The 27,070-nt window shown below is 40.3% G+C and overlaps 3 protein-coding genes across 3 annotated transcripts in view; 1 reads left to right on the top strand and 2 right to left on the bottom strand.

Annotated features, from left to right (window-relative positions):
* Positions 1–5,333: 5,333 nt before the first annotated feature.
* LOC306695049 (inosine-uridine preferring nucleoside hydrolase) lies at positions 5,334–10,845 on the bottom strand. The gene is given in 7 exon segments (XM_079158160.1): positions 5,334–5,920; positions 6,005–6,141; positions 6,637–6,748; positions 7,599–7,667; positions 7,671–7,781; positions 9,334–9,523; positions 10,839–10,845. Coding segments are annotated over 6 exon segments (975 nt in total). The 5' UTR covers positions 9,517–9,523; positions 10,839–10,845; the 3' UTR covers positions 5,334–5,557.
* Positions 10,846–11,145: 300 nt separating this feature from the next.
* LOC306695046 (basic immunoglobulin-like variable motif-containing protein) lies at positions 11,146–17,993 on the top strand. Its single transcript, XM_079158156.1, has 10 exons — positions 11,146–11,350; positions 12,595–13,133; positions 13,449–13,578; positions 14,373–14,468; positions 14,938–15,042; positions 15,120–15,214; positions 15,305–15,437; positions 15,668–15,751; positions 15,820–15,916; positions 16,334–17,993. The coding sequence occupies exons 2-10, from the start codon at positions 12,644–12,646 to the stop codon at positions 16,652–16,654; spliced, it is 1,551 nt and encodes a 516-aa protein (XP_079014282.1). The 5' UTR covers positions 11,146–11,350; positions 12,595–12,643; the 3' UTR covers positions 16,655–17,993.
* A 143-nt stretch (positions 17,994–18,136) lies between these two features.
* Positions 18,137–27,070, bottom strand: part of LOC306695048 (uncharacterized protein) — a 13,244-nt gene continuing 4,310 nt past the window's right edge. The window contains exons 6-8 of the mRNA XM_079158159.1: positions 26,906–27,070; positions 26,040–26,119; positions 18,137–18,668 (exon numbers count right to left, since the gene is read on the bottom strand). The exon at positions 26,906–27,070 is cut by the window's right edge and continues 41 nt beyond it. Of these exons, the coding sequence (XP_079014285.1) occupies positions 18,580–18,668; positions 26,040–26,119; positions 26,906–27,070 (334 nt within the window). The 3' untranslated portion in view covers positions 18,137–18,579. The remainder of the gene's footprint in view (positions 18,669–26,039; positions 26,120–26,905) is intronic.

Here is a 27,070-nt window from a genome sequence, read left to right as displayed (position 1 = left end):
AACTTTAAAAGTAAAGTAACTAAAGAAGTAACTAAAAAAGTAAAGTAACTAAAAAAGTAACTTTAAAAGTAAAGTAACTAAAAAAGTAACTTTAAAAGTAAAGTAACTAAAAAAGTAACTTTAAAAGTAAAGTAACTAAAAAAGTAACTTTAAAAGTAAAGTAACTTTAAAAGTAACTAAAAAAGTAAAGTAACTAAAAAAGTAACTTTAAAAGTAAAGTAACTAAAAAAGTAACTTTAAAAGTAAAGTAACTAAAGAAGTAACTAAAAAAGTAAAGTAACTAAAAAAGTAACTTTAAAAGTAAAGTAACTAAAAAAGCAACTTTAAAAATAAAGTAACTTAAGTAAAGTTATGACTTTTCGACATGGTACACTGACTTTTTCATGACTTTTTTCGACATCCTATACTATGCTGTTTATAACTCCGCAGCAACTCCCTTCATCAACATCGATTGTCTTCCTTCAGGATGGAGTCCAATCGCCAAAGACGTTGCACTATTCACATTTGTACAATGTGTAATAAATTATTGTGAAATTCTAATGAAGTCTCTCCTGATTGAATGACTTTTTTGACTGTTTTTCGACTTTAACCCCAGTAGAACAAACTGAAAAAACACAATTGGGTTTCATCATTAAATTCTTTTCTTTACTGCATTTGCACATAATTCACTGAACACACGGAAGTCCAGAAGCATCCAATACATAAACTGACCGATGAAAACAAGGTAAAAACAATACGTCTGTAATAAAATACACTTTTATGTTCTTATATGCATAATATAAAAACAATAAAGGAAAATATTTAAATTGCAGTAATTACTATTTACAAAAGGCATTTTCTTTTAAAAGGAACTTTTACAACTTCAGTACCTAAAATAAATCAAACTATATGCAGGTCAGGTGCAGTAGTACAAAAAGGCTTTGATATCAGGAGAGTAAGGTGACAGTTTTACAGCAGGACAGAAAGGCGGGATAAGGCCTGATGAACATTAGGTAGCCTGGAGGAGTTCACCAATGAGGAGCGAGTGCTTTTCCTCCGTTTCGTCTCTGGCCGGTCCAGGTTGCCTTCCAACCCAGCTGATATCACGCAGAAGTTCCAAATCATCAAGGTTGATAGGGTGAGGTCATCGCTAACGGAAATAACGAGCCTGTTGACGAGGAAATCTCCCATGCCATGCACATTATGCACTGAACACAGACTTCTATTCGCCAAACCTGTAAGGTAGTGTACTGTACTGTTTATATGTTGGTTGAAATTAAAGATATGTGTAGTTTTGGTTTTCCAAATGTGCAAGGTGTTGTAATTAATGCAGTGCTTACTCTGAATCAACACTACAGGGATACGGAATAAAAGTTTTTCAAATAAAAATAAAGTAACTAAAAAAGTAACTTTAAAAGTAAAGTAACTAAAAAAGTAACTTTAAAAGTAAAGTAACTAAAAAAGTAACTTTAAAAGTAAAGTAACTTTAAAAGTAAAGTAACTAAAAAAGTAACTTTAAAAGTAAAGTAACTAAAGAAGTAACTCTAAAAGTAAAGTAACTAAAAAAGTAACTTTAAAAGTAAAGTAACTTTAAAAGTAGCTAAAAAAGTAAAGTAACTAAAAAAGTAACTTTAAAAGTAAAGTAACTAAAAAAGTAACTTTAAAAGTAAAGTAACTTTAAAAGTAACTAAAAAAGTAAAGTAACTAAAAAAGTAACTTTAAAAGTAAAGTAACTAAAAAAGTAACTTTAAAAGTAAAGTAACTAAAAAAGTAACTTTAAAGGTAAAGTAACTAAAAAAGTAACTTTAAAAGTAAAGTAACTAAAAAAGTAAAGTAACTAAAAAAGTAACTTTAAAAGTAAAGTAACTAAAAAAGTAACTTTAAAAGTAAAGTAACTTTAAAAGTAACTAAAAAAGTAAAGTAACTAAAGAAGTAACTAAAAAAGTAAAGTAACTAAAAAAGTAACTTTAAAAGTAAAGTAACTAAAAAAGTAACTTTAAAGGTAAAGTAACTAAAAAAGTAACTTTAAAAGTAAAGTAACTAAAAAAGTAACTTTAAAAGTAAAGTAACTAAAAAAGTAACTTTAAAAGTAAAGTAACTTTAAAAGTAACTAAAAAAGTAAAGTAACTAAAAAAGTAACTTTAAAAGTAAAGTAACTAAAGAAGTAACTAAAAAAGTAAAGTAACTAAAAAAGTAACTTTAAAAGTAAAGTAACTAAAAAAGCAACTTTAAAAATAAAGTAACTTAAGTAAAGTTATGACTTTTCGACATGGTACACTGACTTTTTCATGACTTTTTTCGACATCCTATACTATGCTGTTTATAACTCCGCAGCAACTCCCTTCATCAACATCGATTGTCTTCCTTCAGGATGGAGTCCAATCGCCAAAGACGTTGCACTATTCACATTTGTACAATGTGTAATAAATTATTGTGAAATTCTAATGAAGTCTCTCCTGATTGAATGACTTTTTTGACTGTTTTTCGACTTTAACCCCAGTAGAACAAACTGAAAAAACACAATTGGGTTTCATCATTAAATTCTTTTCTTTACTGCATTTGCACATAATTCACTGAACACACGGAAGTCCAGAAGCATCCAATACATAAACTGACCGATGAAAACAAGGTAAAAACAATACGTCTGTAATAAAATACACTTTCATGTTCTTATATGCATAATATAAAAACAATAAAGGAAAATATTTAAATTGCAGTAATTACTATTTACAAAAGGCATTTTCTTTTAAAAGGAACTTTTACAACTTCAGTACCTAAAATAAATCAAACTATATGCAGGTCAGGTGCAGTAGTACAAAAAGGCTTTGATATCAGGAGAGTAAGGTGACAGTTTTACAGCAGGACAGAAAGGCGGGATAAGGCCTGATGAACATTAGGTAGCCTGGAGGAGTTCACCAATGAGGAGCGAGTGCTTTTCCTCCGTTTCGTCTCTGGCCGGTCCAGGTTGCCTTCCAACCCAGCTGATATCACGCAGAAGTTCCAAGTCATCAAGGTTGATAGGGTGAGGTCATCGCTAACGGAAATAACGAGCCTGTTGACGAGGGCATCTCCCATGCCATGCACATTATGCACTGAACACAGACTTCTATTCGCCAAACCTGTAAGGTAGTGTACTGTACTGTTTATATGTTGGTTGAAATTAAAGATATGTGTAGTTTTGGTTTTCCAAATGTGCAAGGTGTTGTAATTAATGCAGTGCTTACTCTGAATCAACACTACAGGGATACGGAATAAAAGTTTTTCAAATAAAAATAAAGTAACTAAATAAGTAACTTTAAAAGTAAAGTAACTAAAAAAGTAACTTTAAAAGTAAAGTAACTAAAAAAGTAACTTTAAAAGTAAAGTAACTAAAAAAGTAACTTTAAAAGTAAAGTAACTTTAAAAGTAAAGTAACTAAAAAAGTAACTTTAAAAGTAAAGTAACTAAAGAAGTAACTCTAAAAGTAAAGTAACTAAAAAAGTAACTTTAAAAGTAAAGTAACTTTAAAAGTAACTAAAAAAGTAAAGTAACTAAAAAAGTAACTTTAAAAGTAAAGTAACTAAAAAAGTAACTTTAAAAGTAAAGTAACTTTAAAAGTAACTAAAAAAGTAAAGTAACTAAAAAAGTAACTTTAAAAGTAAAGTAACTAAAAAAGTAACTTTAAAAGTAAAGTAACTAAAGAAGTAACTAAAAAAGTAAAGTAACTAAAAAAGTAACTTTAAAAGTAAAGTAACTTTGAAAGTAACTAAAAAAGTAAAGTAACTAAAATAGTAACTTTAAAAGTAAAGTAACTAAAACAGTAACTTTAAAAGTAAAGTAACTAAAAAAGCAACTTTAAAAATAAAGTAACTTAAGTAAAGTTATGACTTTTCGACATGGTACACTGACTTTTTCATGACTTTTTTCGACATCCTATACTATGCTGTTTATAACTCCGCAGCAACTCCCTTCATCAACATCGATTGTCTTCCTTCAGGATGGAGTCCAATCGCCAAAGACGTTGCACTATTCACATTTGTACAATGTGTAATAAATTATTGTGAAATTCTAATGAAGTCTCTCCTGATTGAATGACTTTTTTGACTGTTTTTCGACTTTAACCCCAGTAGAACAAACTGAAAAACACAATTGGGTTTCATCATTAAATTCTTTTCTTTACTGCATTTGCACATAATTCACTGAACACAGTTTGTTTGAAAGGGTCCAGCCAAAAAGCCATATGAAATATTTATTTCCATCACCTATGGCACCTTCCTTGTGCCAGTAGGTGGCGCTATGACTTTGTGAAAATGTTGGCATGGAGATGTGTTCAGGCCTGGACCAGCATCATGCAAAACAAGTTTGGGGCAGATTGAATAAAGTACCTTGTAGTTACAACAACTTCGTCTTTCATGGCGAACGGCACGAAATGTGACTGACATGGGCGCCACATAAAACGAAGGTCGTTCAATGTCAGTACACCATTTCAGTAACTTTTCATCATTAATGTCTTTAGATCATCTAGACCAAATTGGAAGTTGATTGTATAAATTCTGTGGGAGGAGTTCGTTAAAGTACAATGCCTGAAAACTATGAAAAATGCCGAAAAATGCCAAGAAATGAGAGTATTACTGCATTGGCCCCTAGTGGTTGTATGGAATAAAAATTTGAGGGTATGTTACAGGACACAATGTGAACATATGCTACAGATTTCGTGATGATAAGCCACATGGTTTTGAAGTTATATATATTGCTGTAGAAGGCCAACTCCTCATGAAATTCATTGGTCCATATATTCTTAATGCAATAAGATATCAAGAAACTTTTCATAACTGTTGATGATATATATCCAATAATGATTCACAGCAAATTTGGTACCAATCAGACCCAGGGTCTAGGAGAAGTGATTTTTTTTTTTTTTTACAAAATTCAAAATGGTGGAAAATGTTGGTAGGCGGAGCTTAGGGTCCCAAGAGGATTTTTTGTAGAACTCATTCAGTTGCTCATGTCTGTAAAATCTTAAGTAATTTGGACATACGGGCTGTTGGGGCTTGCCTTTCCATTATCTAGGTGGCGCTAGCGAGTAATTTTGTATGCTCGAGCATTGGACCCATAAAATATCAAAATTTCCCGCAGTCCCGATATGCTCGCCAAATATGGGGAGGTTGGGGACATGTCAGATACCCTTAAACGGTTTTTCATCATAGGGTATAATAATAATTCCTACAGATACAATAGGGACCTCGCGGACCCGACGTTGTCGGTGCTCGGGCCCTAATGAATTCAACAAGTTGATCATCAATGAATCAGTCTCACTAGAGTTCATTGATCTTTAGTTCCCGCTTTGAAAGAATATGACGGACGACGACTTGGCGATAAATGAGGTTTATTTATAATAAAATCAAATGAAAGAATACATTAAGAAATGAACTTGTGAAGGAAAGATGTGATGTCCTATAAGATACTCTAAACTATAAATGTAAATATTAAGAACTCTTCATCATATTGGAAGATGTTTCCTAACACCTTGCAGTGCTCAGCGGGTCGTAAAAAGTCATATTTTTATTTGACTCACTGAGCCGTACGGTCTCATCAGTGATCACGTCCTCGGTTGTCTAACAGACTCCATGAGCAGCTGCCTGAACTTGGCCACGTCACACTTGGTCAGAACGAACACGCTGTGGCTCTTCTTCAGCTCGTTGGTGCGATCCAGAGCCATCATGCCGCGAGAGATGGAGCCCTGCAGCTCCACCCGGACGGGACACTCGATCCTCTCCGTCACCACGCTGCCGTCGATGCAGGCGGCCATCGCGTAAGCGTCGTAAGAGACGAAGCACGGTCCGAAGTACACGTCTCTCTTGTTAAACAGAGCCTCTTTGGAGTAAGCCCGGCATTTGGACGTGATCGTCTTCATGAAGGCTGCAGCGGGCGCGTCCTGATTCATCAACTCCTCGAAGAACTCCTGTACAAGTGAAACCAATGAGTCAGGTTGAAGTGCAACAGTCGTGCAGGTTTACGTAGTTCTTCCCCCGAGTACACGTCTTACCCACGTCAGCGCGTTCCTGCACGCGTACTCCCACGATGCCACGTGTGTCGGGCAGAGGAATTCTTCAAGAACAATGTAGGCGGACTCTGCATCCATCGCAAAGTTAAACTCTGCACATAGTGTCACATTTCCTTTTCCTACAAAAGACATAAAAAAACAAGTTATACAAGCCTGCACGTTTCAAACTCAAACCCTGTAATAGTGCGGCAGCATTAAGGGTTCACACGTCACGTTGTTTGCGCCCTAAAATCCCTCGTCGTCAATGTCGGCGTGCGTAAGGATCGCTCAAAAGCGAGAGTTCACGAGTACCTCGGGCGCCGGTTGCACCCCGATATTAAGACGGTTTCAACTTTTCAAACTGATATAAAGAGCTGCAGTGTGCTACGCATGTAATGTGATCACAGCTGGCAGAAATCTTTTCCTTCTTCCATAAATATCAGCCAGCAGTAAATATGTGATGAAGCAGTTCATCATTGTAGTGCAGGACGATGCAGAGCTTCACGCTTTAGCCAAACTGAAGATGAACGGAGCAGTGAAAGCTGCTGTGAGGGATTCTTTCTGGAGAACTGGAGATTAATTTACATTTGTTGCTGAATTGAAGCAACATCGTCGTCATAGTCATCGCCCCTCACCTTCCATGTTGCCACCCATAATGTACAGATCTTTGAGCTTTTGGGGAAAACCTGGATCCAGTCTGACAGCCAGAGCCAGATTAGTGAGCGGTCCAAGAGCCACCAGGGAGACCTGTGAGGGCACATTTTAGTGGTACAACACAAACTATCAGCAAATGTGTGTGTCGGGTTGTGTAGCTGTAGCTCTATCCCTGTGTGCCAACATACATCTGTAAATGCAGACATGAATAATATTGGATGAAATGTTGCTTCAAGTCCTGGAAAAACAGCATATATATATATATATATATATATATACTGTGTATATATACTCATGAAGTATATATGGCTATGCAGCCCAGCAATATCACGCTTCAAACACTGGACGCTAACACCGACGGGTGGTGAGTCAGCTGTGTAGATACTGAGGCCCAGTGTGGACAGAGCGGATCCGTCATAATCTCCTCACACATTCAGATCACAAGTGAGTCAAAGGTCACGAGTGAAGACGGCCGGCTGAGAGATTCTAATGATTTACAGGTTTGTCTACACATTTACAAATATACACACACATGGATTGAGATAGTTACACAACTCTTCACACACATTTGCAAATAGTTTTGCAACAATAATGCAACAGCAGAGAGCAGCCACACACACACACACACACACACACACACACACACACACACACACACACACACACACACACACACACACACACACACACACACAAACACTTTGTCAGCAAAATTACCCCACAAGTGTAAGTTCCCACATCACAATACCACCGATGACCACTGGGGGCGCAGACAGAGTTGTTGTCAAGAAACCTGCACCAGTCACATCAGCAGGCTGTTTTCTATTGACTGCGATGCTCGTGCATGTAAGGACCAGGACTCGGTCCCCACGGCGTGGGTGATATGTCATGGACCCCACCAGGATAGAAAAACAAAGACACACACACACAGAGGTTCTCTCACCTGCTTCTGGTTTTCAGTCACCAGCCTGATCATTGCATTCACTGCATGCTCCTTCTGGATTTTCTTCTCTCACTGCGGGTCCTGGTCTTCAAGCACGTCCCCGAGTCCGTCCGTTCCAAAGTGGTCACTAACTGGTTTCCTGGCTCCGACTAGCGGACCACCACAACCCCGAAACACGGGGATCTGCAGGAGGAAAGCTTCACAGTTATCAGTTGACAGACATGCATCAGATAATCTTCAGAATACTAAAGTTTAAACCCCGATGTTCATTTCTCCTCATTATGAAATGTCACCATCTTTTAAATCACAAGAATGTCAAATAAGAACTTTTCTACTTTTCAAGCTTCTAAATGATAAAATACTTAATCTGGTCATCAAGTCAGGCCTGCCGGCAAAACGACACCGTTTATCACAACCAGACGCTGTAAAACATCTTCAACACGTCATGTGTGACGAACGCTGCAGAAACGGCTTCAAGCTTAAACTTGATTTCATCAGAAACATCTTGTTCTTCATGTTCAAGAGAGGAGACACTCTGAACTACAGGAAGAGGAGAGGAGAGGAGGAGAGAGGAGAGAGGAGAGGAGAGAGGAGAGGAGAGAGGAGGAGAGAGGAGAGGAGAGTAGAGGAGAGAGGAGAGGAGAGAGAGGAGGAGAGAGGAGAGGAGAGGAGAGAGGAGAGGAGAGGAGAGAGGAGAGAGGAGAGAGGAGAGGAGAGAGGAGAGGAGAGGAGAGGAGAGAGGAGAGGAGAGAGGAGAGGAGAGGAGAGAGGAGAGGAGAGGAGAGAGGAGAGGAGAGAGGAGAGAGGAGAGGAGAGAGGAGAGGAGAGAGGAGAGAGGAGAGGAGAGAGGAGGAGAGAGGAGAGGAGAGAGGAGAGGAGAGAGAGGAGGAGAGAGGAGAGGAGAGGAGAGGAGAGAGGAGAGAGGAGAGGAGAGAGGAGAGAGGAGAGGAGAGGAGAGGAGAGGAGAGAGGAGAGAGGAGAGGAGAGGAGAGAGGAGAGAGGAGAGGAGAGGAGAGAGGAGAGGAGAGAGGAGAGAGGAGAGGAGAGGAGAGGAGAGAGGAGAGGAGAGGAGAGGAGAGGAGAGGAGAGAGGAGAGGAGAGAGGAGAGGAGAGAGGAGAGGAGAGGAGAGAGGAGAGGAGAGAGGAGAGGAGAGGAGAGAGGAGAGGAGAGAGGAGAGGAGAGGAGAGAGGAGAGGAGAGAGGAGAGGAGAGGAGAGAGGAGAGGAGAGGAGAGAGGAGAGGAGAGGAGAGAGGAGAGGAGAGGAGAGAGGAGAGGAGAGAGGAGAGGAGAGAGGAGAGGAGAGGAGAGGAGAGGAGAGGAGAGAGGAGAGGAGAGGAGAGGAGAGAGGAGAGGAGAGAGGAGAGGAGAGAGGAGAGGAGAGGAGAGAGGAGAGGAGAGAGGAGAGGAGAGGAGAGGAGAGGAGAGAGGAGAGGAGAGAGGAGAGGAGAGAGGAGAGAGGAGAGAGGAGAGGAGAGAGGAGAGGAGAGGAGAGGAGAGGAGAGGCTGAAACATGTGAATAGTTTAATATCTGTAACATAGAGACTCTATTATTTTTCATCATTGTAAAACTTGTTGGGTTTATAGATTCTATTGATTTTAAATTTTCGTAAATGAAATGATGAAAGAAATGTAACTTGTTTCTTTTCTGATGATTGAAGTCATCATCATGTTCTTCTGCACTGAAGACGTTCTAGTTCTCCTTCATGTTCCAGAGAAGAAGAACATCAGACTGACCTGCTGCCGCTCACAGACGGTCAGAACCTTCAGAACGTTCTGACACACGTTCTCCACCGACGTGTTCCCGAACACACAGGTGACGGCCAACACCTGGATGTCGGGCGCCGCCAGCGCCATCATGACGGCCTGAGCGTCATCGATGCCGCAGTCTGTGTCGATGATCACCGGCCTCCTCGCCATCGTTCTCCTGAACACGTGTTCACGTGATAGAATAGATCTGAATGAATCCTTTGAGATCAGAGACACAAGAACAGGTTCTTCAGAGGTTCAGCTCAGATGATCTCAACCTGCAGGAACAGTTTGCTGGTTTCTAATCTGCTGACTCGGTGTTTCTGTGATCGTCTCCTGAAACGTCTTCTTCACTTTCAACATGTTGAATCAAGTGAAACTCGCTCTGCGTTTATGCAGAATATGAATAGTTTAGTTTTGGCCACATGGATGTCCGGCTGGCTGAGACACGGTGTTAGTGAGTTATTAGAGAAGTATGACGTCGTTCTCTTTAAGACCATGAAGACCTTTATGAAGACAGAACCTTCCTCTTCATGTGCTGGCTTATGTTCTAGTGGAGCAACAGAACACTGGCATCCAATAATACTTTAGTCACAATCAAATAAAACAACACACAAACATTACGGAGATAAATCATATCTCAGGAAGAGGAAGAGAACCAGCGGCTCATTGAAAGCTCCAACTAATGTTAAAACTTCACAACATCAGTCCGTCGATCCATCGACCGCTCGTTGAACACTTCACAGATCTGAGGAGCTCCCAGCATGCTTAGCTTATCACTCGTTTATCTTTTAATAATCATAATGATCCATAAATGATCACTTTAAACCGGCTACAGCAACATGTGCTCTCTAGTAAATGTGTGAAATTCATTTGCTTCCTAAATATTGATACAAACTAACGACACACAATAATACTAAATATGTGTGTGATGCAATAATAATACTACCAACTTTATTTATATACCTTTAAAAACAGAAAGATCAGTGAGACAGTCGATAACAATACCCGAATACATCAAATACATCAAATACATTTATAAAATCAACAAATACAAATAAAACAGAAAAGTGACGACATCACATAAAAACAGTTTGTTTTAAGAAGTGATTTAAGAGAGATTACTATTTATACTAACTATACAACTATAAACTGTTCATAGAAGTTAGATAAAACTGTACAGAATAATTAAACCAGTATAATCTATAAACTAATATAATGTAAAATAAACTAGTTGAATGTATGAACTAGTTGAATCTGTTCTCTCAAACAGGATCTCACACAAACTTCTGGATCAGGTCTGCGTGAGTCTTAATGGCAGACCGTTACGTGGAACGGGTTCCTCCTTCATCTGGACCGAGGAGGAACCCGTTCCACGTGGGACCGGATGTGAACAGTCAGAACCAGACCGGACGGGTTCCACGGTGGTTCTGGTCTCCTCTGACGTCAGAAACGTGATCTTTTAAAGCTCTTAAGGAACAGAACAGACTCACCTTCCGTCTGAAGTTCAGCGAGTAACCGCTGCTCTCTGATTGGTTAAAACCGTTTGAACCGTCGGATCGATCCACGCGTTACTGACACACCTTAAAATAAAGTCACGTGACGTTGAAAGTAAATATCACACAATAGCATGAGAAACTGTCTTTAAGGGCACACATAACGTTTGGACTTGACCGTGTCGGTAACTTTCGTGTTTTCACGTTAATATGAAGCGTTGAATATTTCCGCCCCCCCCGCTGCTGCTTAGAATGGTACGGTCCGTTGAAGCTGCACCGGAAGTGAAGGCTGGTCCGTCCGGAGGACGACGGCTCGGATTTACTCTTATTACTGTCATTATTGTTATTATTTATCCTTCGTTATTCTAACGTGTACCGAGCTGACGGTCACGTAGCGGTACCGGTCTGTCGGTAGAGCGTCTCACGTTCACCATCCGGGTCCTCAGCCCGCTGCACGAGGACGTCTGATGATGAAATAACAGCTGGGCGTGTTTACATGTAACAAACAGGTGAGTCAGTGATCAATAACAACAATAACATACATAACACCAATAACAAGAACATAAATAACAAAAATAACAACAATAACATACATAACACCAATAACAATAACAACAACATACATAACAATAACAATAACATAAATAACAACAATAACATCAATAACATAATAACAACAACATCAATAAAAACAATAACAACAATAACATACATACATAACACCAATAACAATAACAAATAACAACAATAACATCAAAAGTTTCGTGAATTTTCGACAAATGGTTGAGAAGTTATGTGTATTGATATTAAGCCACGCCCCTAAGAAGTTTATTGGTCCATATCTTATCAACGCAAAGACATATCAAAAAGCTTTTGATAAATCTGAGTGATCTACATCCAATAATGATCCACAGCAAATTTGGTAACAATCGGACCCAGCATGTAGGAGCAGTTTGCAAAGATTTGTCTTTCACTAAATTCAAGATGGCGGAAAATCTAAGTAGGCGGAGCTTAGGGGTCTGAGAGGCTCTTTTTAGATCTAGCAGATTTGGACATGTGTGTTGAATTTCAAGTCAATCGGACAAACTGGCAAAGGGGCGTCGCCAGAGCGCCTTGTAGGGGGCGCTAGAGAGCCATTTCTTTACACACAAATATGCAACCTATGTCAGATGGTTATCTTCACCAGGCCTGACAAGTGTGCAAAATTACCCCAAATATGCGCCCGAGTGCGCCCGATTTGTGTTCGAATTTCAACAGGGCCTTCGCTGGCCCGACGTTGTCGGTTGCTCGGGCCCTAAATAGTAATAATAATACATTATTAGACACCATTTTACAAGATTATAATCTAATTAGAAGTCAATTATAATGTAATAACAGTTCCAAAAAAATGCTAAATTATTCAACAAAAAGTGAAACTGTGAAATAGTTAAAGACCAAAATATAATAAAACTCAACGCTGTAATGAAATGTCAGATACTTCTGATACTATGTTCATGTACATTCTGTGTTTTTAGAATTTCATTTAATTTAAAATAACATGATATATGAATATTATACATTATCTATTAAAAATTATTACATCATTAGTTTAAAAAAATATGTATTGCATGTACTATGTATTGCATGTACTATAATTTGTCTTTCCTGTGGACTCCAGGAAGATTAACGGTCACCGATCCGTCAGCTGATCCGTCAGCTGATCCGGTTATTAACATAATAACACATCTCATCTCGTCTGTTCTTTCATCACCAGAGAACGCAGCCTCCACCTCCACGTCACAGTCAGCTGATTCTGTCGTTCGATGCCGAATACGTCAGACGGTCAAGGAGCGAACCTCGCCGGGCCGGCGGGTCCGTCGGGTCTGCAGCGGCCCACCGATGGGGAGGAGGACCGCGGCCTCGTGGGCTCCCTCTCCCGGGACGCCGCCAGAGCAAGAAGAGCCTCGAGCGTCGAGCTCCACCTGCCGTGGACGTGTCCGGTCACTCACTCCAGGGAGAAGTTCTACACCGTCTGCTCCGATTACGCTCTCCTCAACCAGGCCGCCTCCGTGTACCGGCCCCCGGACGCCGTCACCGGGGACGCCATCCCCAACCGGCAGGACGAGGGGCCGCCCTCGGGGAAGCCCAGAGCCTCGGTGGACCTCGCCGCCGGCTGGTCTGGAGGGGCCCACGTGGGCTCGGACGGGGACTGCGACATGGAGGAGGTGTCCTCCGGTCACGGTAAACCCATTCTGGCCTGGGAGATCGACACCACGGACTTCAACGCTGTGCTCACCAGAAAAATCAGAACAAGTAAGAAGCACATTGTTGATGATTGAATGTGTACGTGAAGTTTTTATTGATCTGCTCTGTAGTCGTTTAACAGCCTCCACTGAAGGAAGAACTACATAAACTATACTTTAGTGTTTCATTTCTACTACTTCTAAACCAAAACTATGACCAAGAGCAAGAAGTTGGGTCGATATAATAATGACAATCAATATGAAACTGAATTCAGTTCCCGCCCTCTGAACTAAAAACACGATTACTCAGCTTGTTTAGCACATACATGAGGTGATCAACAGAGGGAACCATGAAGTGACTCCACTGACTGATGCTGTATTTCAGGTAACGTGAAGAAAATCAGCACCAAGAAGATGAAGTCTTCAGACAGACCCAGCAGAAACCTGCAGGACGTCCCTCCTCACGCCTCGCTGGAGGAGGTCAAACAGAGAAAAGTGCTGGACCTCAGGAGATGGTAGTTCTGAGTTCACTTCTTCAAAACTGTTCAGGCAGCTCTGTTAACCCGAACACAAACCTACGACAAAGAGACACAAAACAACCACAAAGAGACACAAAACTACGACAAAGAGACACAAAACAACCACAAAGATACACACAAATACCACAAAGAGACACAAAACAACCACAAAGAGACACAAAACTACGACAAAGAGACACAAAACAACCTCAAAGAGACACAAAACAACCACAGACACAAAACTACGACAGAGACACACAAAACTACCACAAAGACACAAAACTACCACAAAGAGACACAAAACAACCACAAAGAGACACACAAATACGACAAAGAGACAAAAAACAACCACAAAGAGACACAAAACAACCACAGACACAAAACTACGACAGAGACACACAAAACTACCACAAAGACACAAAACTACCACAAAGAGACACAAAACAACCACAAAGAGACACACAAATACGACAAAGAGACAAAAAACAACCACAAAGAGACACAAAACAACCACAGACACAAAACTACGACAGAGACACACAAAACTACCACAAAGACACAAAACTACCACAAAGAGACACAAAACAACCACAAAGAGACACAAAACTACAACAAAGAGACAAAAAACAACCTCAAAGAGACACAAAACTACCACAAAGACACAAAACAACCTCAAAGAGAGGCTAATCAATTACAAAGTGTGTGTGTCTTGCACTGATGTAGGACAGTGTGTTAACAAACGCTTCACCACCTGTAATCTAGTTCATTGTGTGTGTTATTCTCTGTTGCAGGTACTGCATCAGTCGGCCACAGTACAAGACGTCGTGTGGGATCTCTTCTCTGATTTCCTGCTGGAACTTCCTGTACAGCACTCTGGGTGCAGGAAGGTGAGCAGCTGGTCCTCTGTGAGGGTTCAGTTCGTCTGTTTGTCGCTCTGACATTTTGATTCCTTTACGAACACTTTGTCAGTCCGCATTTCTGCAGACTTCGCCGAAGGGAATTACCCACAATTCATAGCAATGTGACGTTAAACACGGGGTTACCAGTAAACGCATGGAGACGTGAAACAAAAAGGTAAACAAAGAGGAATAAACGTGAGTTCAGCCTGATGTATTCAGTTTACACTGAAACATTAAGGATTAAAGATGGAACATAAAAACAGATTATATTACAGATTCATTCCTCAAATAGTTCATTTGGTCATTGAAGCTGTTTTGACAAAAACGAGTAAATCGATTATTTGACGATTACCTCATCTCGTGAGGAAAGAACCTGGAAGACGTTCATTAGGGAGTAAAAAGTATCAAACAAACGATTGAACATGAGAAGAACTCCTCACTCTGTGTTTTATCTCAGTCTGCCCCCCGTCTCTCAGGAGGAGGCGCTGCACATTCTGGGCTTCCAGCCGCCTTTTGAAGAGATCAAGTTCGGTCCTTTCACCGGAAACGCCACCCTGATGCGGTAAACACGGCTTCTTCTTTTTTAAATACACTCTCTTCACCGTCTGCAGCTCAGTGATCAGTGAATCTCTCTCTCAGCTGGTTCAGACAAATCAACGACAACTTCCGCGTGCGAGGCTGCTCGTACATTCTGTACAAACCACACGGCAAACACAAGACGGCCGGAGAGACAGGTGAGCGACCGCCGGCACAAAAACCCCAAACAGCTGCCGCGTGGTCCCACGAGGAGACAGGAAGTGGTTTAACCTCTCACATGTTTGCAGCTGAAGGAGCTTTGATGAAACTGACTGAAGGTCTGAAGGACGAGTCCATGGCCTACATCTACCACTGCCAGAACCACTACTTCTGCCCCGTGGGCTTCGAGGCCACGCCCCTCAAAGCCGCTAAGGCCTACAGGTAGGAGTCACCGCTCCATCAGAGTCACGACTGAGTCATCTTGTTTAGTGGTCCTTAAAGGGACAGTGTGGAGGTTTTAGTGGCTTAGTTTGTGGTTTGTGTGGAGAGAACTCTGGCTTTCAGGGACAGAGTTCTCTTTAGGGTCTCAGTAGTAGTACTTCTATCAATACTCGTGTTCTTTAAAAAACGTATATCGCATTTTAAAAACAATAAATGTTCTTTCTTTAAAGGGGCCCTTTGGCCACCAATGAAACGGAGCACTGGATCCTGATCGGTGAGCCCAGCAGGAAGCACCCGGCCATCCACTGTAAAAAGTAAGTAGTGGTTCTGTTGGATCGGGTTCTGGATCTGAGCCGGTTTAACACGGAGCCTCTTCTTTCAGATGGCTCGACATCGTGACCGACCTCAACACGCAAAACCCAGAATACCTGGACATCCGCCACACGGAGCGAGGGATCCAGCGCCGCAAGACCAAGAAGGTTCAACCGACTCGTTACGCATGTTGTTCTAGATGTTACTGATCCGTGGTGTAGAGGACCGTAGTGGATCCGTGATCCATACTGACCCCCCTCACAGTTCTACACTCATGTGAACCTCAGATTAATGACACAGTTTAAACTAAAAAAACATCTCCTTCAAACTACTGGATTTATTCAAGTTTATCACCAAAACTACATTTTACAGACTACATGTGAACACATCATGATGACGTTATGATGTACCTTCAGCCAGTCCTCATGTTCACTGAGCAGAGCCTGAAGGCATCATGATGTCACTGAAGTGAACCTGCGTTGGTTAGCCGTTAGCGGTGCTGCTACATGCCTGTTAATATGGATCATCAACGATCAATGATGTGTATAACGTGTCTCTAACAGGAGTCGTTCTCTGGCTCACAGGTGGGGGGGAACCTGCACTGCATCATGGCCTTCCAGAGGGTCAACTGGCAGAAGCTCGGCCCCTGGGCCCTGAACCTGGAGAACCTGCGCTACGACTTCCACCACCACAACCGGCTCCACCAGGGCCCGGAGGGCGCCCACGAGAGCGCCGCCGCCGAGGAAGCCGAGGAGAGGACGGAGTCCAAGCGCCTGGGCCTCCTGGGACGCTCTCACAGCACGGGGAGTCAGAGAGACGGCGGCTGGAGACGTCTGTCCAACGCATCAGAGTACAGACAGAGGGGCCCCCCCGACGGCGACCTCCAGGAAGACGCCACGGACTGAGACTCTGAGGTCCGGTGGTGCTCTACTCCAGGCATAGACCAACAACGTGTAGAGCTTCGCTTGTTCTCGCAGCACTGAAGCCGGCGTTTGCTCGGCACCTCTGAACTTTTGTAACTTGGCGCTCGATCACATAACTGATAGAAACACGATTTACGCGTCTGAGGATTTTACAAAGAAGAACAATCAGTTTTTTAGAAGCTTTAGAAACATGAGAGTCAATATTTATCAGCCAAATCAAATAGTTTACAGGATATTCATGTTTCTTTATAACACGTTTAATACTTCACTTCTTTCTGTACAGCGTTTGGTCTCCACCGCCAAATATCTGTCTCTTTAGCTGCTAAATGAAGTTCACCAGCTCGTCTCTACCTGTGAGCTGAGCTGATGCTGTAGTACTACGGTGGAGTAGAGTCTTTTAGTTGGGGGACTATTCAGCACATTTGATGCATCAGTGAGTGTTTATGGCCGAAATACAGAGAATATAGAATATCACCAGACTTTTACTTGGTGTTTTTTTAAGACATGGTGTCATATCGCCTCCTGTCTTTGTCTTCATAACTTTTGAAACATTTTCTGACTTTACAGCGTCTGTGAACGATACAACAACCTGTTTAAACTACAGAAAGAACAGCAGCTTCACAGGAAGTGAGAATCATCACTGAGCAGCAACAACTTATTAAAGCAGCAAACGTGTTAAAGGCACACAGGTTGTTGCTGTTCGAGCTGCTAACGCTTCCGTTTCTAACAAGGTAAAGTTTGTTCGTTATGGAAAAGAAAGTCTCAAAAACCATGACGACATTTAGCAAACACACAAATATTCTCTTCCCTTAACGGCACATCAAACTACGGCCTCCAACGTTTTACAAGGCAACATTAGTTTTATTGAGCTTTATTAACTTCACGGCCAAAATGTGAGAAATATGACTCCAATCGGCCTGATGGTGGCGCTATAATTAAAAGGTGCACTTTGAAAAGTCATAACTCTGATTTACGTTAAAACTTGGTTCAGACGTCAGTACGTTTGTCTCATTAATCACTCAAATTTGGCTACTTCAATGCATATGGAACTAAATCATAGAACAAGTTAGAGAGTTCTGGACCGTTGATGAGGAAATTCTTTAACTGGACCTCGTTGAACTTTAATTGAATACCTGTGTGTTAGAACAATCATCATGAAACTTGCAGGATTTGTCCTCAAAACGACCTGAAACACACATGATTGCTCAATAGGGGGCGCCACTTGCAGAGGCCGTAACGTCGGCCATAAATCTAGACAGTTTGTACAAAGTTCACCAAACATGCTGGATATTTTTACTTTAGCTGGTGAAACATGTTCCCTAAATGTTTTTTTTTTTTAAATCGACCAATAGGGGGCGACGGCGTTGCCAAAGAAGGGCGTGGCCAAGCACAAGGTTTGCTCTTACTCACATGATCGTCTGTCCAATCGCCATAAAACATTTAAGTTATTTTTTAACACAAATGTCAAAAAGAGTCAAAGGTCAAGATTCCTCACAGCTTTTAACTTTTAATGGTCGGTGTTGTCTTGAACTACAGAATCGTTTAGTTTATTTTCATCCTGCTATTTTGTTAATTTTGTTTAATGTTAAACTCACGTTTTATTCGACTACTGCTGTGTGCAAAACATTTGCTGTAGATTCTGTTCTCAGACGATAACTCCTTGTGCAGTAAGTCCAGTCAGCCCGCTGCGTACATGATCCCCGTTCTTTCAAAGATGTGAAACCTCAGAAAGTGAAGACGTGCATGTTTTATTTCATGTTCATGTGCAGACAGTTTGTACAGATGTCATCGTGTGATTTGATGTCGTGGTTTATTTATTACTCATTTTACAATAAATTAAGATGTTTTATAAACTCCTGGATCAGACGTCTTTCTTCTCAACAATCATCGTTATATTTTCCTTCCAGTCAGACTGCAGAAGCTGAAGACCTGCAGCTGGTTTTTAACCGTCGTCGTAACTCTGCTACGTGAGCCGGAGTGATGCGGCAGCAACCTCCTAAAGAACGAACAACCAGAGACTCAGGATACAGGAAATACAGGATAAAAGACAAACATATATATATTCATATTATTTTCAACTTTAACTAAATTAAAGGGAATTATTTTCTGAATACTAAATATTAGGGGATTATGGGACCTGTCAATGATTATCAACAATTTTGATTTTATTTCATTTTTATTTTTTGTGCAGTGTCAGACAATTGTCCCCTCAAATGTCCCCTTCCTAAACAACAAAGAACATTTTAATATTATGGTCCACTTTTACCGAGTTAAATATTGAACAAACACCAACTAAACTTGATGCTATATGCTCAATCTGTGATATGTAAACGATTATTACCAACATTGATTTTGATGCATTAAACACTGCTGTGCTCTAGTGGACACCAGGAGAATAACATGTATTATCTCTATAATACAGCAGTGATGCCTCTAGTGGACACCGGGAGAATAACATGTATTATCTCTATAATACAGTAGTGATGCCTCTAGTGGACACCGGGAGAATAACATGTATTATCTCTATAAAACAGTAGTGATGCCTCTAGTGGACACTAAGAGAATAACATGTATTATCTCTATAATACAGCAGTGATGCCTCTAGTGGACACCGGGAGAATAACATGTATTATCTCTATAATACAGCAGTGATGCCTCTAGTGGACACCGGGAGAATAACATGTATTATCTCTATAATACAGCAGTGATGCCTCTAGTGGACACCAGGAGAATAACATGTATTATCTCTATAATACAGTAGTGATGCCTCTAGTGGACACTAAGAGAATAACATGTATTATCTCTATAATACAGCAGTGATGCCTCTAGTGGACACCGGGAGAATAACATGTATTATCTCTATAATACAGCAGTGATGCCTCTAGTGGACACCGGGAGAATAACATGTATTATCTCTATAATACAGTAGTGATGCCTCTAGTGGACACCGGGAGAATAACATGTATTATCTCTATAATACAGCAGTGATGCCTCTAGTGGACACCAGGAGAATAACATGTATTATCTCTATAATACAGTAGTGATGCCTCTAGTGGACACCAGGAGAATAACACGTATTATCTCTATAATACAGCAGTGATGCCTCTAGTGGACACCAGGAGAATAACATGTATTAGCTCTATAATACAGCAGTGATGCCTCTAGTGGACACCGGGAGAATAACATGTATTATCTCTATAATACAGTAGTGATGCCTCTAGTGGACACCAGGAGAATAACATGTATTATCTCTATAATACAGTAGTGATGCCTCTAGTGGACACTAAGAGAATAACATGTATTATCTCTATAATACAGCAGTGATGCCTCTAGTGGACACCGGGAGAATAACATGTATTATCTCTATAATACAGTAGTGATGCCTCTAGTGGACACCAGGAGAATAACATGTATTATCTCTATAATACAGTAGTGATGCCTCTAGTGGACACCAAGAGAATAACATGTATTATCTCTATAATACAGCAGTGATGCCTCTAGTGGACACCGGGAGAATAACATGTATTATCTCTATAATACAGCAGTGATGCCTCTAGTGGACACCGGGAGAATAACATGTATTATCTCTATAATACAGCAGTGATGCCTCTAGTGGACACCAGGAGAATAACATGTATTATCTCTATAATACAGTAGTGATGCCTCTAGTGGACACTAGGAGAATAACATGTATTATCTCTATAATACAGCAGTGATGCCTCTAGTGGACACCGGGAGAATAACATGTATTATCTCTATAATACAGCAGTGATGCCTCTAGTGGACACCGGGAGAATAACATGTATTATCTCTATAATACAGTAGTGATGCCTCTAGTGGACACCGGGAGAATAACATTTATTATCTCTATAATACAGCAGTGATGCCTCTAGTGGACACCAGGAGAATAACATGTATTATCTCTATAATACAGTAGTGATGCCTCTAGTGGACACCAGGAGAATAACATGTATTATCTCTATAATACAGCAGTGATGCCTCTAGTGGACACCGGGAGAATAACATGTATTATCTCTATAATACAGCAGTGATGCCTCTAGTGGACACCGGGAGAATAACATGTATTATCTCTATAATACAGCAGTGATGCCTCTAGTGGACACCAGGAGAATAACATGTATTATCTCTATAATACAGTAGTGATGCCTCTAGTGGACACTAAGAGAATAACATGTATTATCTCTATAATACAGCAGTGATGCCTCTAGTGGACACCGGGAGAATAACATGTATTATCTCTATAATACAGCAGTGATGCCTCTAGTGGACACCGGGAGAATAACATGTATTATCTCTATAATACAGTAGTGATGCCTCTAGTGGACACCGGGAGAATAACATGTATTATCTCTATAATACAGCAGTGATGCCTCTAGTGGACACCAGGAGAATAACATGTATTATCTCTATAATACAGTAGTGATGCCTCTAGTGGACACTAAGAGAATAACATGTATTATCTCTATAATACAGCAGTGATGCCTCTAGTGGACACCGGGAGAATAACATGTATTATCTCTATAATACAGTAGTGATGCCTCTAGTGGACACCGGGAGAATAACATGTATTATCTCTATAATACAGTAGTGATGCCTCTAGTGGACACTAAGAGAATAACATGTATTATCTCTATAATACAGCAGTGATGCCTCTAGTGGACACCGGGAGAATAACATGTATTATCTCTATAATACAGCAGTGATGCCTCTAGTGGACACCAGGAGAATAACATGTATTATCTCTATAATACAGCAGTGATGCCTCTAGTGGACACCAGGAGAATAACATGTATTATCTCTATAATACAGTAGTGATGCCTCTAGTGGACACTAAGAGAATAACATGTATTATCTCTATAATACAGCAGTGATGCCTCTAGTGGACACCGGGAGAATAACATGTATTATCTCTATAATACAGCAGTGATGCCTCTAGTGGACACCGGGAGAATAACATGTATTATCTCTATAATACAGTAGTGATGCCTCTAGTGGACACCGGGAGAATAACATGTATTATCTCTATAATACAGTAGTGATGCCTCTAGTGGACACTAAGAGAATAACATGTATTATCTCTATAATACAGCAGTGATGCCTCTAGTGGACACCGGGAGAATAACATGTATTATCTCTATAATACAGCAGTGATGCCTCTAGTGGACACCGGGAGAATAACATGTATTATCTCTATAATACAGCAGTGATGCCTCTAGTGGACACCAGGAGAATAACATGTATTATCTCTATAATACAGTAGTGATGCCTCTAGTGGACACTAAGAGAATAACATGTATTATCTCTATAATACAGCAGTGATGCCTCTAGTGGACACCGGGAGAATAACATGTATTATCTCTATAATACAGCAGTGATGCCTCTAGTGGACACCGGGAGAATAACATGTATTATCTCTATAATACAGTAGTGATGCCTCTAGTGGACACCGGGAGAATAACATGTATTATCTCTATAATACAGCAGTGATGCCTCTAGTGGACACCAGGAGAATAACATGTATTATCTCTATAATACAGTAGTGATGCCTCTAGTGGACACTAAGAGAATAACATGTATTATCTCTATAATACAGCAGTGATGCCTCTAGTGGACACCAGGAGAATAACATGTATTATCTCTATAATACAGCAGTGATGCCTCTAGTGGACACCGGGAGAATAACATGTATTATCTCTATAATACAGCAGTGATGCCTCTAGTGGACACCGGGAGAATAACATGTATTATCTCTATAATACAGCAGTGATGCCTCTAGTGGACACCAGGAGAATAACATGTATTATCTCTATAATACAGCAGTGATGCCTCTAGTGGACACCGGGAGAATAACATGTATTATCTCTATAATACAGCAGTGATGCCTCTAGTGGACACCGGGAGAATAACATGTATTATCTCTATAATACAGCAGTGATGCCTCTAGTGGACACCGGGAGAATAACATGTATTATCTCTATAATACAGTAGTGATGCCTCTAGTGGACACCGGGAGAATAACATGTATTATCTCTATAATACAGCAGTGATGCCTCTAGTGGACACCAGGAGAATAACATGTATTATCTCTATAATACAGTAGTGATGCCTCTAGTGGACACCAGGAGAATAACATGTATTATCTCTATAATACAGTAGTGATGCCTCTAGTGGACACTAAGAGAATAACATGTATTATCTCTATAATACAGCAGTGATGCCTCTAGTGGACACCGGGAGAATAACATGTATTATCTCTATAATACAGTAGTGATGCCTCTAGTGGACACCGGGAGAATAACATGTATTATCTCTATAATACAGTAGTGATGCCTCTAGTGGACACTAAGAGAATAACATGTATTATCTCTATAATACAGCAGTGATGCCTCTAGTGGACACCGGGAGAATAACATGTATTATCTCTATAATACAGCAGTGATGCCTCTAGTGGACACCGGGAGAATAACATGTATTATCTCTATAATACAGCAGTGATGCCTCTAGTGGACACCAGGAGAATAACATGTATTATCTCTATAATACAGTAGTGATGCCTCTAGTGGACACTAAGAGAATAACATGTATTATCTCTATAATACAGCAGTGATGCCTCTAGTGGACACCGGGAGAATAACATGTATTATCTCTATAATACAGCAGTGATGCCTCTAGTGGACACCAGGAGAATAACATGTATTATCTCTATAATACAGTAGTGATGCCTCTAGTGGACACCGGGAGAATAACATGTATTATCTCTATAATACAGTAGTGATGCCTCTAGTGGACACTAAGAGAATAACATGTATTATCTCTATAATACAGCAGTGATGCCTCTAGTGGACACCGGGAGAATAACATGTATTATCTCTATAATACAGCAGTGATGCCTCTAGTGGACACCGGGAGAATAACATGTATTATCTCTATAATACAGCAGTGATGCCTCTAGTGGACACCAGGAGAATAACATGTATTATCTCTATAATACAGTAGTGATGCCTCTAGTGGACACTAAGAGAATAACATGTATTATCTCTATAATACAGCAGTGATGCCTCTAGTGGACACCGGGAGAATAACATGTATTATCTCTATAATACAGCAGTGATGCCTCTAGTGGACACCAGGAGAATAACATGTATTATCTCTATAATACAGTAGTGATGCCTCTAGTGGACACTAAGAGAATAACATGTATTATCTCTATAATACAGCAGTGATGCCTCTAGTGGACACCAGGAGAATAACATGTATTATCTCTATAATACAGCAGTGATGCCTCTAGTGGACACCAGGAGAATAACATGTATTATCTCTATAATACAGCAGTGATGCCTCTAGTGGACACCAGGAGAATAACATGTATTATCTCTATAATACAGCAGTGATGCCTCTAGTGGACACCAGGAGAATAACATGTATTATCTCTATAATACAGTAGTGATGCCTCTAGTGGACACCAGGAGAATAACACGTATTATCTCTATAATACAGCAGTGATGCCTCTAGTGGACACCGGGAGAATAACATGTATTAGCTCTATAATACAGCAGTGATGCCTCTAGTGGACACCGGGAGAATAACATGTATTATCTCTATAATACAGTAGTGATGCCTCTAGTGGACACCGGGAGAATAACATGTATTATCTCTATAATACAGCAGTGATGCCTCTAGTGGACACCAGGAGAATAACATGTATTATCTCTATAATACAGTAGTGATGCCTCTAGTGGACACCAGGAGAATAACACGTATTATCTCTATAATACAGCAGTGATGCCTCTAGTGGACACCAGGAGAATAACATGTATTAGCTCTATAATACAGCAGTGATGCCTCTAGTGGACACCGGGAGAATAACATGTATTATCTCTATAATACAGTAGTGATGCCTCTAGTGGACACCAGGAGAATAACATGTATTATCTCTATAATACAGTAGTGATGCCTCTAGTGGACACTAAGAGAATAACATGTATTATCTCTATAATACAGCAGTGATGCCTCTAGTGGACACCGGGAGAATAACATGTATTATCTCTATAATACAGTAGTGATGCCTCTAGTGGACACCGGGAGAATAACATGTATTATCTCTATAATACAGTAGTGATGCCTCTAGTGGACACTAAGAGAATAACATGTATTATCTCTATAATACAGCAGTGATGCCTCTAGTGGACACCGGGAGAATAACATGTATTATCTCTATAATACAGCAGTGATGCCTCTAGTGGACACCGGGAGAATAACATGTATTATCTCTATAATACAGCAGTGATGCCTCTAGTGGACACCAGGAGAATAACATGTATTATCTCTATAATACAGTAGTGATGCCTCTAGTGGACACTAAGAGAATAACATGTATTATCTCTATAATACAGCAGTGATGCCTCTAGTGGACACCGGGAGAATAACATGTATTATCTCTATAATACAGCAGTGATGCCTCTAGTGGACACCGGGAGAATAACATGTATTATCTCTATAATACAGTAGTGATGCCTCTAGTGGACACCGGGAGAATAACATGTATTATCTCTATAATACAGCAGTGATGCCTCTAGTGGACACCAGGAGAATAACATGTATTATCTCTATAATACAGTAGTGATGCCTCTAGTGGACACTAAGAGAATAACATGTATTATCTCTATAATACAGCAGTGATGCCTCTAGTGGACACCAGGAGAATAACATGTATTATCTCTATAATACAGCAGTGATGCCTCTAGTGGACACCAGGAGAATAACATGTATTATCTCTATAATACAGCAGTGATGCCTCTAGTGGACACCAGGAGAATAACATGTATTATCTCTATAATACAGCAGTGATGCCTCTAGTGGACACCAGGAGAATAACATGTATTATCTCTATAATACAGCAGTGATGCCTCTAGTGGACACCAGGAGAATAACATGTATTATCTCTATAATACAGCAGTGATGCCTCTAGTGGACACCAGGAGAATAACATGTATTATCTCTATAATACAGCAGCGATGCCTCTAGTGGACACCAGGAGAATAACATGTATTACCTCTATAATACAGCAGTGATTGGGATTTTGGGCTATACGAAATAAGTTGAATTTAATTAGATTTAAAGTCTGATAGAATAGAATAATTGATTTTATGCTGTCATGGGGTCTGAGTGTATTTTGGCTACACAGTTTATTATAAACTTATTATTGGAGCTGAAGTTTAATGTCCAAAATAAAAAATAAAAAATAAAAACTCACTCTCTTTAATGTATGCCAAATGTATTAACACAGACAACATGATCAAAGAATTAAAGTAATGATGCCCGAGGGTTAAAGTAGAGAAAAACTTACCAATTAAATCAGCACCTTGCTTCATCCATGTGGGACTTAGTTCAAGTATTGATGCTGCAGTTTTCTCCGACGTTAACCACCTTTATTAGTAAAAGACAACACGAAACGCTCAACAGTGGTGGACAAAGTACTCACATACTTTCGTAAAAGTAAAAATACTCCTTTATAAGTAAAAGTGCTGCATTCAAAATGAAGAAAAGTAGAAAAAGTATCATGAGGAAAATACTTACAGTATGAAAGGTAAAAGTGTTTACATTATTATTAGTGCTGGGCAAGTTCACGCGTTATTATCACTTCACCTACGTTCCCCTGGGTCCTAAGTCCCTCCACGTACAGCTTCTTATCGCCCTCTATGTACCAACGTACATTTATAACAAATACCACACATGTTACGCTAATCAGCTGATCAGTCTGACCAACATACCAAAAAAAAAGCAAAAATTAAATGATTCATTTAAATGTAAATAAGTGTTTTTGTTTGGAATATGTGAAAAAAAACAGCTGAATATCTATTATGAGAATCATTATAACTGTGTTATAACTGCTGCTGTGTGAAGGGAATACTGCTGTTAACAAGAACCTGATGAGTTTAAAGTGTTTAAACCAAATGTTGTTGACCTTTAGTTCATATAGCAGTACTTTCAAAATAAAATGCACAATACACTACTTTAGAATTCATTATTGAATTTTGCGCATAACAATGAGATTAATCACGATTAATCGTGATTAAAAGTTGTAATCGTTGCCCAGTTCATAGCTGCAGTTAAACCTTAATATCATTTCCTAAAGTCTCTATAACCGGCCCTTTGATGGTTTTCTGTGATATTCTGTGCAGTTGAATCTGTGTCGTCAGTATTAAACCTCACCCCTGCTCAGAGACCCAAGCCTCTCCACTGTTGGGGTAAACCACCCAGCTCAGGTCCGGGCTCAGCAGGGACCCGGCAGAGTCCAGCAGCGGCTCCACCAGCGCCGGTGAGCAACAGTTGACTCCGACAGCGACCAGCTGAGTGGATCTGTTAGCGAGCCGCACG

Source organism: Pholis gunnellus (genome assembly GCF_910591455.1).
Source record: "Pholis gunnellus genome assembly, chromosome: 4".
In the NCBI taxonomy this organism is placed as follows: Eukaryota; Metazoa; Chordata; class Actinopteri; order Perciformes; family Pholidae; genus Pholis; species Pholis gunnellus.
Note: the sequence above shows the minus strand (reverse complement) of the source record. Positions and strands in the feature narration are given on the sequence as shown.